Below are 12,239 nucleotides of genomic sequence, written 5' to 3'. Positions count from 1 at the left end.
TGCTAATTAGATTTTCTCTATAGTAATGAATAGAGAGTCTACACAAAGATATAATTATAAACCTGTGTGTGTGATCTATCCGGGTGCTGTTTGTGTATGCATGTATGTATGTATTAATGGAAAAAAAACAAATAAATATATATATATATATATATATATATATATATATATATATATATCCACACACACACACCATAATAAGTACCATAATAGTTCATTTTATTTACTTAGTCCACTGAACCAGGGCAGTCAACAGAATATTTAAATATATACATACAGTATGAGTACCATAATAGTACTTTATCCTTAATAAAGTAATTAATAATTATTACATAAAGAAATTTTAATTAAATTAATCTTATTTACTTTATACATACACACATACACACACACATATATATATATAATTATTTCATAAAAGAAATATATAATTTTATTTACTTTAATCCACTGAACCAGGGCAATAACAGGATATAATTTAAAGTTTTTTTGTTCCTCTTATGTCTCCAGTTAAATGATTATTATATACATTGATTTAGTGTCATTGTGTTAGTTATGTTCAGCTGCAGCAGTAAAGTGAATTTAACTTAATCCACTAGACTGTGGTTTCATTATGTTACTCAGTTATGCTTTGGGTGACGCTGAAGCAGGACATACTGTAAATAGGACAGAACAGAAAGCCTTTATTGTCATTGTACAGGGAGGAAATACAGTAAATAGACATTAATATATAAAATGTACATATACAGGGGAGGGGGAAAGCCCCCCCCCCCAATCAGGATTACATTTAGTTACATTTTAGTCAGAGAAAAACTATAAAACTATATTTTTCATGTTTATTCAGCTCACTGAACACAGGCATTTATTTTAGTCAAACATACATTTCAGATTATAAAGGTTAAAAAGCAGAGATTTTACCTTTTTATCAGGAGAACCAGCAACACGTTACAGTGACACTGAGGAGTTTAAACCATAAACCCAAAACCCTGGATAGAGGGGCTCAGTGAATGAGGAGGTGAATCTGTACAGGAGGGTCAGTCCATCAGAGGAGACTCTGTAGAAGGACAGAGCACCAGCCCCCCAGTCCAGATACACTCCTACTCTGCGGGAGCCTGAGGGCTTTATGGGTATGAGAGTCTGTTTATTATTGTGACAGACAGAGTATCTGACAGGATCACAGTACAGACTCCATGACTTGTCATTGAATCCAAGCAGACAGTCACTCTCTCCTTTCCTCCCGATCCCTTTATAAGTCACTCCTATCCAGGCTTCATCTCCTATCCAGGCTCCACCTCCATCCCACTCAGCCTCCCAGTAACAGCGGCCAGTCAGACTCTCTCTGCACAGAACTTGGGGCTCCCAGTCAAATCTCTCTGGATGATCAGGATATGGCTGCTCCTCTTCCCCCCATGTCACCTTCCTGTTCCCCCCTGACAGAGACAGTTCTCTGTTTGCTGTGTTGGGGTCCAGCGTCAGCTGGCAGGAGTCTGTAGGCAGGAGGAAGCCTTATTAATACCATCAGGCAGCCTGTACTTTATGTTTCTGTACGATATAACAACAGCACAGCTTCCCTTAACGAAGCGGGAACTGAAGTTTATAAAATACCTCAGGAAATGTCGGACGGCGAGCGACGCCGGCGGGAAGAGCCGCCAAAATGCGGCGCGAGCTAAACTAACAGCTTAATTACGGGTAAATAAAATTACAAAACAGCGACATTCATCAGATATATTTACCACAAGCATATTTACCACAAAACGGCATCCGAGATTAATACTAAAAGTGAGCCTCTTTACTTTAAAATATAACCTTCCTTCGAACCGCGCGCCTCTTCACAGCAGCGCTGCCCGCAGACTGAGCAGAGAGTCCGGCATCAGCGCAGGTTTAGAAGAGAGAGGGATAAGCAGCATGAACTGATTACATCTGGCTGCAGACTCCCCCAGGAGGGTCTCTACTGTGGGGCTGGAAACTCCACTCCTGCCCGGACACGACGCTACTAAAGAGAACTCAGCAGGCTGGATTATTAACCCTCTGGGGCCTAGGGGTAGGAAACACACTTTCACTGACTGGGGCATGATCACACATTTCTTCAAATATCATAAACTTAATTCATGGCAAATAAATTATTTCTTATATATTTGTTTTGCCATTACACTCATCTTTATTTTAATATATATTGTAAATATGTCAGATTTTTGTTAAGTTTGAAATTTGACATCAAAGTATAGACATTGCAAAATGCAGTTTGGAACACTTGCAGAAACATTATAAAAGTACATAGTAAGCAATGCTGGCAGTTTGTTTTGATCCCAGATATCTGATCACCAAAGTCTTGGCTACATGAAGATGACTAAATGGTGTAGATGCAACATTTATTTCGATAAATAAATAAGAAAAACCTAACTCATGTAACTATTTCTGGCTCCTTTCATTGAATATGTAGCAACTTTCATGTGTATGAATGAGCCATTGACACCTGGCCACGTCCCCAACCCCCTTTTATGGTGCTGAAGGGGATGTATCTGGATCACGTTTCACCGTTGCGCTGTTAATCAAATTACCATGCGAATGCAATTTGAATACGCGCTAATGCGGCTATTTAGAATGTGAATAGCGATCTTCGGGTGAGAGCGGTACTACACGCCCCCGATGCAGGTAAAACAAAGTAAGATGACATGGTTTACTTTTCTGCCGATTTAACCTAATTAAAAAAACTTTAATACTTCCGACAATGGACGTTTTGAAAAGAAGACAGATTACGGATTTAGCCAGCATTTTTTTCATGATTCTACATTAAGATTTCAGCGAGATATAAACTGAAATAGACGCGAAAAGTACGCGATGTCGTCGACGACATACTGGACCCCAGAGAGTTAAAGCTAGCTCCCGATGTTGCGCTGACGTCACTCCATGCTATTGTGGAAGTCATGTGATTCCGCGCCCCCTAGTGGTAGTATATCCTACGTTATACAGAGTGATACGATAAAATCCTAGTGGATATAATAGGATTCGTGCACAATAGAACTTCCGGATAACTTCCGTGTGTTGAGTGTACGGTCGACAACTTCCGGTAGGCAGTGTTGTGGAGATTTTCCGGAGGCGCCAGTTTCAAGTATCAGTTTTCAATACACGTTTCAATATGAGCGGATATCGGGAAAAAAAAGAGGCGGTTGGCATATCAACGAGTAAAAAAGACCGCACTCCATTGTTGTGTACCCCTTTGTACGAATTCGTCGAGGTACAATAGTATTTTAAGCTTTCATAGCTTTCCCAAGGATGCGTCAGTGAGAGCCGAATGGAAGGTAAAAGTGCGGCGGGACGACTTTTCCCCAAACAAGACGAGTTGTGTTTGCAGCAGGCAGTTTAAAAAGGACGATTTTATAAACAAACCGGGAAAATTGAGAAGGTTGAAGAAAGGGGCCGTTCCTGCCCTTTTTTCATGGAACAATTTTCAAATACCGGCACTGAGGGCGAGTGTGTGGGAGCAGAGACCCAGAGCGGAGAGCCCCCCTCCTCCTGTCCATGACATCGACTCAGAGGAAGAGATGGAGGTGGCTACCTTGGCACCAGATCACGATTACTGTCTCAGTCGTACAACAGCAAGGGTCGCAGGTCAGTTGGCTGAGGAAAATGATGCACTTCGCGAGAAAGTAAAGGAGCTCGAACTACAAATACAGGCTCTCCAGCTGTCGAGTTGTTTTGGACTGAGGCGCTTTGCAGGATCGGACGAGGACATCCGATTTTATACCAGGTAAGTCATGATTAAGGTGTTTTAAATTGCAGAAAGCTGATGTACCATATTAACAGTGATGAACGAAAAATCATGCACGTCCTGTATTTTAGTGAAAGTAAAGATGGGCTACACATGGTAAAATGTTGCTCCACTAAAAGTCCACCTCACAAGAGTATTTTCCAACTTGGAATCCACCTTTGTGTTGGGATCAGGATTTTCCCTTTGAATAACCAATTTTAAAGATTTAATTCAATTTGTTAAGCAAAATCCCTTTGGATTACTTTTGAACAACTGGGCCCATGACTATGGGTTGATTCATTTCAGACAATCCCTTCAAGTCTTTTCTTCATGTAAAACAAATGTAGTAAGTCGAGTAAAAAGTAAGATGATTGACCATGTGTAACTAAATTAGTCTACCATGACTAACAATGTTATTTTTGTGTTCTGTTTGAAAGATTCCATTCTTATGACCACCTTATGGCATTCTGGAGGCTCATCGAGCCAGCAACATCAAGGATCATCCGTGTGACAAGAGAGGCATCTGTCTCTGAGGCAGAGAAGAGAATTTCGAACAGATCAACTAAGTTGCTGCCCATAGATGAGTTATTTCTTTTTCTAAAGTATCTATCAACTGGATGCACACAGAGAGAGCTTGGCCACCAATTTAACATCCATCGGACAACAGCCAGCAGGATCATCACAACCTGGGCAAACTTTCTTTACTGTGTACTGGGAGCTGTGTGTATCTGGATAAAACCTGAAGAAATCACAGCCAACCTACCTTCTGAGTTCAAGGACTATGCAGACACTCAGGTTATTGTTGACTGCACAGACCTGCGGTGCCAAACTCCATCCTCACTTGTGCTATAGAGTGAGGTGTACTCACACTACAAGTCACACTGTACCTTCAAGGCCATGATTGGCATGGCACCACATGGTCCTCTGACATTTGTTTCTGCGCTCTATGCGGGCTCCATCAGTGACCGTGAGCTCTTCAAACTGTCGGGCATCATACCTCTCCTGTCCCCTAACATGGCTGTGATGGTGGACAAGGGCTTTAGGGTGGACAACCTTGTGCCAGGAAAACTTCACAGGCCTGCCTTCCGCTTCAATAAGGAGCAAATGGCAGCACATGACGTCCTGGAGACCCAGTCAATTGCGCGGGTTGCAAGGGTTGATCTGTGTGTTCACATTGAAAGGCTGATAAGGCGAGTTAAGGAGAACAAACTTTTTCACACTGTAATCCCTTTGTCTATTTCTGGAAGCATAAACCAACTTTTCACTGTAGCATGCATCTTGAGCAACTACCAAAATGGACCTCTGGTCAAAGACTGGAGAGAACATAAGAGCCAGGTAGATATCTGACTGTTTGCTTCATGGCTGGCTGCTCCTCTTCCTCCTTCACTTTTTTTTTTAAACAAACATCACACTGATTCACACCACAATTTAATTTGCCTTACATCTACTGACATTTATTTCATTAATAAATTAATTGTTTGAAATATCAACTTGGTGTCTCTTCGTGTTGTTTAATTTCCCTCAAGTGGGCTTAACTCATTGAATATTAGTTTAAAATCTAGCAACACATCGGTGTGGGTTCACCTTTGCTGTGTACACTTTAAGTCAAGTGGTCAATGTTACAACGCTGTTTAGCTCATTTTCTGATTAGGAACTTAAATTAACTTAAAACAACCCACTTGAAGGCCTCACATTATAATGGAAAATCAACAAGAACAAGACAGGTCTTAGAGGCCATGGTTTACTGATAAATAATTTTTATTACAGCAGATATTTATGTAGGTATGTGTAAAAAAAAATGAAGTCTACTCTCTCTCTTATTTCTTGCATCACACTACTGTCCCTGTATATTCTTTGAATTCGAGTGTCTTCCTCTGCAAACACCACAAAATCGCACCACTCCATTCCTGTTAGGAGCAGCTGACCCTGCACCTGCCAGTAGTAGCCATGACCCTCCTTCAATTCCAGGTTGCCGTCTTTCATTTTCAGATGTGGATAATCCACATAGCTCTTAATATTTGGACATTTTATTTCCACAAGGCCGAATTCAGGACTTTCTTTTGGGTCAAAGACAACCCCATCTGGGGATGTACCTAGCCATGGAGTGTCGGGGTGTATGATGAAGCCACAAGGGTAGTAGTTCACTCTCTTGAGCTTGCAGTACTCTTCGATGGCATCAGCTTCCATTTCAAGACCTCTCTTCATTACTGCTGACTGACGGATCCCTTTCATCAGCCGGTCTGCCATCTTTTCTACGGTGCATGGTTTAGCATGGCATATTTCCCCAAAATGTGAGGAAGTGAGTCTGGGTTTTCGCAGTCTATGCCAGTCTGTTGATGTACTTTGACCCCTAGTTGCATCCTCTATTTTTCTAGCCATCTCCCAAGTAACCTCAAGTGACTTGAAGTGCAACTGTTGATGCTCAGTGAAAACAAACATACTGCGTGATGTCTCCAGTCTGCAGCCAGCTAATGGTAAATCTGGGCGTGGTGGAGCATCATTATGAGCAACAGGGCCACTTCTTGCCTTGGGTTGTTGGTATGACAGGGGACTGCCTGCTTGTACCAAACCAAGTGCAGAGTCCACTAGTGGCACCTCACAGGAGATACCCATTGCACAAACAGGTGGTGCAGAAAGAGGGGTGAAGTCTTTGTAGACCTCGGACACTCTGAGAACGGACAGGTCCAGCAACTCTCCGCTGACGGCTTTGTACAGTGTGGACCTATTTGAAACAAATTGAAACATCAGTAAAATTCATCACTTCATAAATACTCCTTGATTTGATTGAAAAAAGTAGGCCTAACAAATGAATTAATAAAGTCAGGTCCATAAATATTGGGACATCAACACAATTCTAATCTTTTTGGCTCTATGCACTACCACAATGGATTTGAAATGAAATGAACAATATGTGCTTTAACTGCAGACTTTCTGCTTTAATTTGAGGGTATTTACATACAAGTGAACGTTTACATCAGGTGAATGGTGTAGGAATAAAAGAGTTTGTATATGTGCCTTCCACTTTTTAAGGGAACAAAAGTAACGGGACGAATTGATTTATGATTTTTAATTTGTCCCATTACTTTTGGTCCCTTTAAAAAGTGGGAGGCACATATACAAACTGTTGTAATTCCTACACCATTCAGCTGATATGTAAATACCCTCAAATTAAAGTTGAAAGTCTGCAGTTAAAACACATCTTTTCATTTTATTTCCATTGTAGTGGTGAATAGAGCCAAAAAGATTAGATTGTGTTGATGTCTCAATATTTAGGGACCTGGCTGTATGTTACTAACTATAAGCCAAATTCTCACCATACTCCCTCGGCCATGGTCCTCTGCTTTGGTTTGGCAGACATCACAGCCATCTTTTCGACAGGACCTGGTTTAACACCCTGTGAATATAAGCCATAAGCAGTGATGAGAGAATGTGATGTGTGTGTAAATGTAGTATTTAATTTATTGTTATATTATTCAAAGACTTGCCATGGTTCTTGGTTTGTGCCACTGCTGTTCACTCTCCGTACAGCTCAGCACTGGTGGAACAACGTTTATGTCAAACTGAGAATAATGTGCAGACTGGAAAAGTAGGACCACACAGTGGTTACACAGCGCTGATCCAGCTACACATGTACAGCTGTGATGGGCCAGCTCTACAGGGATTGAATCCCTCAGCCCCACCTGTAACAAGATGTTAAAAATGTTAAAAAAAAAATTGAGTAGCATATATTTATATGGACTACTCAAGTAGGCTACTATCCATTTTTGTACACTGTTAGTTAAAATAGTTAGTAAAAACGTAACTATTTTCTTGTAAACACTGTTAGTAAAGGGGTTAATAATCTTTTTGGTTTGATGTTGTCAGTGGTGCAGTCTATTTGATTTGTAGGTACACTCAGTAACCTCACTCAAGTACCAAGATTACAGTATAAGCCTACCTACCTAGACTCAGCAGGTTTACATAAACTTTTACACATCTTATGTGTTTCACCTAACTGGGATGTTCAGCGTGCCTGGAAAAGCAAGCTATACTACACCACTGGTTGCTGTTAGTGAAAACATAGCAGTAACGTAGCACTTAGCGTACACTTGTCGTTTTTAACATGTATGGGGAACATGGCCAACCAAATGAACATGGTTAACCTAGAACAAAGAACGAAAAGAACACGATTAACCCAGGAACATGGGTAACCATCTTAACGCTATCTTCACCCTACACTTCATACACTTAAACTGTGAGGTGGTTTTGATCTGTCCATTGATGGATAACATAACGCCCTCACACACACTATGCCTGACACTGGATCTTTCCTGGACACTGAGGGGAAAAACAATCCCAAATTAAAATATACACTAGTTGCTAATCATTCTAACATAATAAGGTATTTAAAAACACTAATAAAGTATGTCGTATTGTCACGATTTGATATTAGTAATATACTTAGCTACTGTCTTACATTAACAGATGAGCTAGCTACTAACAGCTGAAGTAATGTTAGCTATCGCTGCTACTCACCTTCAAAGTTGTGGATGTAACTTGATATGTACAGTTTAAATCCTTTGTCGCGCTTGGAACCGGGTGCAGACGAACAGTGGTGGACAATCCTGTGGACGTCGTTCACGTCAATTTTCGGGAGGCCTTGTAGACACCGGGTGAAATACGCCATCTTCCGCAATCAAAATAACAATGCCACGAACCGGAAATGGCCGACCGCACACTCAAGGCGGCGGAAGTAGAACTCCTTAGTTACGTGCACATAGCCCATAATAATGATAATAATAATATTAATAATACCCTGTTATATCTCTACATGATTATGATTTATTACCACTAATAATAATACTTATATAATTCTATAATTATATATGAAATGTTGCAATAATGTTTAACATTATACAGACACATATGTATATGTACATATATAATTATATGAATTATTATAATAATACTATAATAATTATTAACAATAATAATAATATCTCTATCCTATACTCCGGTTATGTTTCTGAAGTTTGCATAACGTCATGTCCGGCCCAGGAGTGGAGGTCATGTGATTTCTGGTCCCACAGTGGAGATCCTCCTAGCAGAGACGACCAGTGTTCTGCAGTCAGACCATTCTCCCGGTTTGGGGGAGACTATGGGTGCCATCTAGGAAAATACTAATGAATCTCAAAAAGATAAAAGTAAACTCACCACATGTACATGAAGAACAAATGCTAAGAATTTCTTTTTGAAATGAAACATGCAGAATTATATCAGAACATATTTTCACCCTGTTACTCCCCCACACAAAGACGATATACTGTAAGCATCTATAAAGTGTTTGTTCATACAAAAAAAGATGAATGAATTATTTTTGGTGATGCTGGTTTTGTCTGTGGGCGGCACGGTGGCGCAGTGGTTAGTGCTGCTGCCTCATAGCAAGAAGGTCCTGGGTTTGGTCCTGGGTCCTTTCTGTGTGGAGTTCACATGCTCTCCCTGTATTTGTGTGGGTTTCTGCTGGGGGTCTGGTTTCCTCCTACCGTCCAAAAGCGTGCAGGCCAGGCTGACTGGCGAGTCTAAATTGTGTGTGTGTTGGTTCCCGGGATAGGCTCTGTGACCCCAGTGGGGATTAAGCAGTGATGGATATTTTGTCTGTTTTGTTTTTTCCCTTTGGATACTGTCTAAACTGTCACACACAGAGAAACTCACCTCCATATACAGTGCAAAAAGCTACACTCGTCACAACAATTGCATGAATATAATCATAAAATGGTATTAATGGTATTATTAAGAAAAACATGCAAACACACTTACATTTCTGTAAGCCTGGTCTGGTCCTGCACTCTCCACTGTGGTCCACACTATAGGAAAAGCAGAATTTAGAATTTTAGAATTAGAATTTAATGATCAGTGGTTATTGCTGACACACCACAGCACACAGTGCACAACAAAAAAATGTGTCCTCTGCATTTAACCCATATGTGACATCGTGACATAGCAGGGGGCAGCTAATTCAGCACCCAGGGAGCAGTGCTTGGGGGCGGTACCTTGCTCAGGGTACCTCAGTGGTGCCTTGCTGGTCGGGGATTCCATCCAGCAATCTTTCAATCAAGTGTGCTTCCCTAACCATTAAGCCATAACATAGTGCTGCTGTATCCATTTATTTATTGGTGCCTCTTCTTCACATACCTGCATAAGTATCTGTAGCGTGTCAGACACACACTCTGTACTCACTTCAGCTTCTCCAGTTTACAGCTGGGATCCTCCAGCACAGCAGAGAGCAGCTTCACTCCTGAGTCTCCTGGGTGATTGTAGCTCAGATCCAGCTCTCTCAGGTGTGAGGGGTTTGACCTCAGAGCTGAAGCCAGGGAAGAACAGCCTTCTTCTGTGACTCTACAATCTGACAGCCTGCAGACAGACAGACAAAAAGTCTCCAGTAAATAATATCATCTCACCATTAAAAGTACTACTTTTAAGCAAGTATGTCTGGTCTAATAAATATTTCAATAATTGCAGTTTACAACATGGAAAACTGAGTAATACTGACCTCAGTATCTCCCATTTACAGTGTGAAATACCCAGTAATACTGACCTCAGTTTCTCTAGTTTACAGTGTGGAATACCCAGTAATACTGACCTCAGTATCTCCAGTTTACAGTGTGAATCCCCCAGCCCAGCAGAGAGCAGCTTCACTCCTGAATCCTGCAGGTCATTGTCACTCAGGTCCAGCTCTCTCAGGGGTGAGGAGTTTGATCTGAGAGCTGAAGCCAGCACTTCACAGCATTTCTCTGAGAGTTCACACCGGTCCACCCTTAGGAAAATTAAACATTTATAAAACCACTTTTTGCATTGCTGTACTGCATATTATGGGGGCAGTGTGTCTATACTCAGAAAGTTGCCGGTTCAAATCCAGCATCAGCATATCTGTGTGTCCTTGAGCAAGGCCCTCATAACCCCCATAACTGTCACATTTCTTCATCTATTAGCTCTGCTAACCAACACAAATCGTGTGCTAAGAATTATTGGTTTCCAGCTTTACTGCTTAATTATTTCTAACATGGTCTGACTGCTGACACACGACTCGGGGTCTGGAACCAAACTCCTGGGGAGGGACTGGGCTCTATTCCACTCTGGAGCTGCCCTTGGTGAGAGGCGGAGGGCAGGGGTGGGTCTACTTATAGCCCCCCCAGTTCGCTGCCAGTATGTTGGAGTTCACCCCAATGAATGAGAAGGTCGCCTCCCTTCGACTTCGAGTCGGGGGATGGGCTCTGACTGTTGTCTGTGTTTATGCACCGAACACCAGTTCAGAGTCTGCGGCGTTCTTGGAGACCTTGGATGGGATGTTGGAAGGCGCCCCCTCTGGGGACTCCCTTGTCCTGCTGGGGGACTTTAACGCTCACGTGGGTAACGACAGTGACACCTGGAGGGTTGTGATTGGCCGATCTGAACCCGAGCTGCTCTCTTATTGGACTCCTGTGCTGACCACAGTCTGTTCATAAGGAACACCGTGTTCCAGCATAAGGGTGTTTATAAGGGCACCTGGCACCAGAGCACCCAGGCCGCAGCTCCATGGTTGACTATGTGACAGTAATTGATGCGAATGGCACTTTGTCACTTAATATCTGTTCTTCAATGTTTCATGTTCTTTTCTTTTAATTTTCATATTTATTCCCACACTTTTACTTTGCTTTTACTTTATGCATTTTATTTCTTATTTTTCCTGTTAAGCACTTTGAATGACCTTGGTATATGAACATGTGCTAGATAAACAAACTTGACATGAACTGACATGAAATGTTCATTCTCTACTCACTTCAGCTTCTCCAGTTTACAGCTGAGACCCTCCAGTAAAGCAGAGAGCAGCTTCACTCCTGAGTCTCCTGGGTGATTGTAGCTCAGATCCAGCTCTCTCAGGTGTGGGGGATTTGACCTCAGAGCTGAAGCCAGGGAAGAACAGCTTTCTTCTGTGACTCTACAGCCTGCCAGCCTGCAGAAAAGAAATCACTAAATATCAGACAAATTACAGGTGGCAGTGACTCCGTAAAACACCAGTGCTGATGTGCCCAAAGCAACAGCCTGACTGGGACCAGCGACTGACCTGGACCCCCACAGACCAAACAGCCATTCAGCACCTCCCCCTTTTCCTCCATCCCTGCTCTCCCTGTTCCTGATAAAAAGCTGCCATTTGGGGACATTATTCTGCCCCCGGGTTTGCCTGTGTGCCTCTGTTCCTGCGGCCCCCACACACTGTTCACTGAAGCTCACCTTTTAGCCTTACTGACTGTGTAGAAACAGACATGAATAATCAGCCCAGTTCAAAATTAAACCATCTAGTGGCAGCGACCCACTGCATGAAACTTAGAACTGGACTCCCTCATCCACAGTCCTGCCACAAGAAGAGCACTGATGGCAGAGAGGATGAGGCCCTGGAGTGACGCCAAGAGCAAACAGTGTGACGCCACAGGGGCAGGAAAGTCGACTAAATCCCAAAGAGGACGATCAGCACCAC

General features: G+C 42.2%; 2 protein-coding genes across 2 annotated transcripts; both read right to left on the bottom strand.

The window, feature by feature from the left end:
• Nucleotides 1-932: 932 nt before the first annotated feature.
• On the bottom strand, nucleotides 933-11,880 carry LOC140588340 (E3 ubiquitin/ISG15 ligase TRIM25-like). The gene is made up of 6 exons (XM_072710355.1): nucleotides 11,829-11,880; nucleotides 11,544-11,667; nucleotides 10,368-10,541; nucleotides 9,965-10,138; nucleotides 9,545-9,591; nucleotides 933-1,487 (listed from the first exon to the last, which is right to left on the bottom strand). Exons 1-6 carry the CDS (start codon nucleotides 11,878-11,880, stop codon nucleotides 946-948), a joined length of 1,113 nt encoding a protein of 370 aa, XP_072566456.1. The 3' UTR covers nucleotides 933-945.
• Nucleotides 5,510-8,498, bottom strand: LOC140588421 (uncharacterized). Its single transcript, XM_072710408.1, has 4 exons — nucleotides 8,264-8,498; nucleotides 7,234-7,283; nucleotides 7,063-7,142; nucleotides 5,510-6,470 (listed from the first exon to the last, which is right to left on the bottom strand). Exons 1-4 carry the CDS (start codon nucleotides 8,412-8,414, stop codon nucleotides 5,510-5,512), a joined length of 1,242 nt encoding a protein of 413 aa, XP_072566509.1. The 5' UTR covers nucleotides 8,415-8,498.
• Nucleotides 11,881-12,239: the final 359 nt, after the last annotated feature.

The sequence above is a fragment of the Paramormyrops kingsleyae genome, chromosome 3 (assembly GCF_048594095.1).
Source record: "Paramormyrops kingsleyae isolate MSU_618 chromosome 3, PKINGS_0.4, whole genome shotgun sequence".
Classification (NCBI taxonomy): domain Eukaryota; kingdom Metazoa; phylum Chordata; class Actinopteri; order Osteoglossiformes; family Mormyridae; genus Paramormyrops; species Paramormyrops kingsleyae.
The sequence above is the reverse complement of the archived record's forward strand: the minus strand, read 5'-3'. Positions and strand labels throughout refer to the sequence as shown.

What these genes read in the sequence shown, in the direction of transcription:
- LOC140588421 (XM_072710408.1), bottom strand. Translation starts at nt 8,414, where the DNA reads ATGGCGTATTTCACCCGGTGTCTACAAGGCCTCCCGAAAATTGACGTG. An exon ending in TTACATCCACAACTTTGAAG is followed by an intron (nt 7,284 to 8,263) that starts GTGAGTAGCAGC and finishes TTGTTCCACCAG; the next exon opens with TGCTGAGCTGTACGGAGAGT. An exon ending in ACCATGGCCGAGGGAGTATG is followed by an intron (nt 6,471 to 7,062) that starts GTGAGAATTTGG and finishes TGTTTCAAATAG; the next exon opens with GTCCACACTGTACAAAGCCG.
- LOC140588340 (XM_072710355.1), bottom strand. Translation starts at nt 11,880, where the DNA reads ATGGAGGAAAAGGGGGAGGTGCTGAATGGCTGTTTGGTCTGTGGGGGT. An exon ending in TTTGGTCTGTGGGGGTCCAG is followed by an intron (nt 11,668 to 11,828) that starts GTCAGTCGCTGG and finishes CCCTGGCTTCAG; the next exon opens with CTCTGAGGTCAAATCCCCCA. An exon ending in CAGACCAGGCTTACAGAAAT is followed by an intron (nt 1,488 to 9,544) that starts GTAAGTGTGTTT and finishes TCCTGCCTACAG; the next exon opens with ACTCCTGCCAGCTGACGCTG.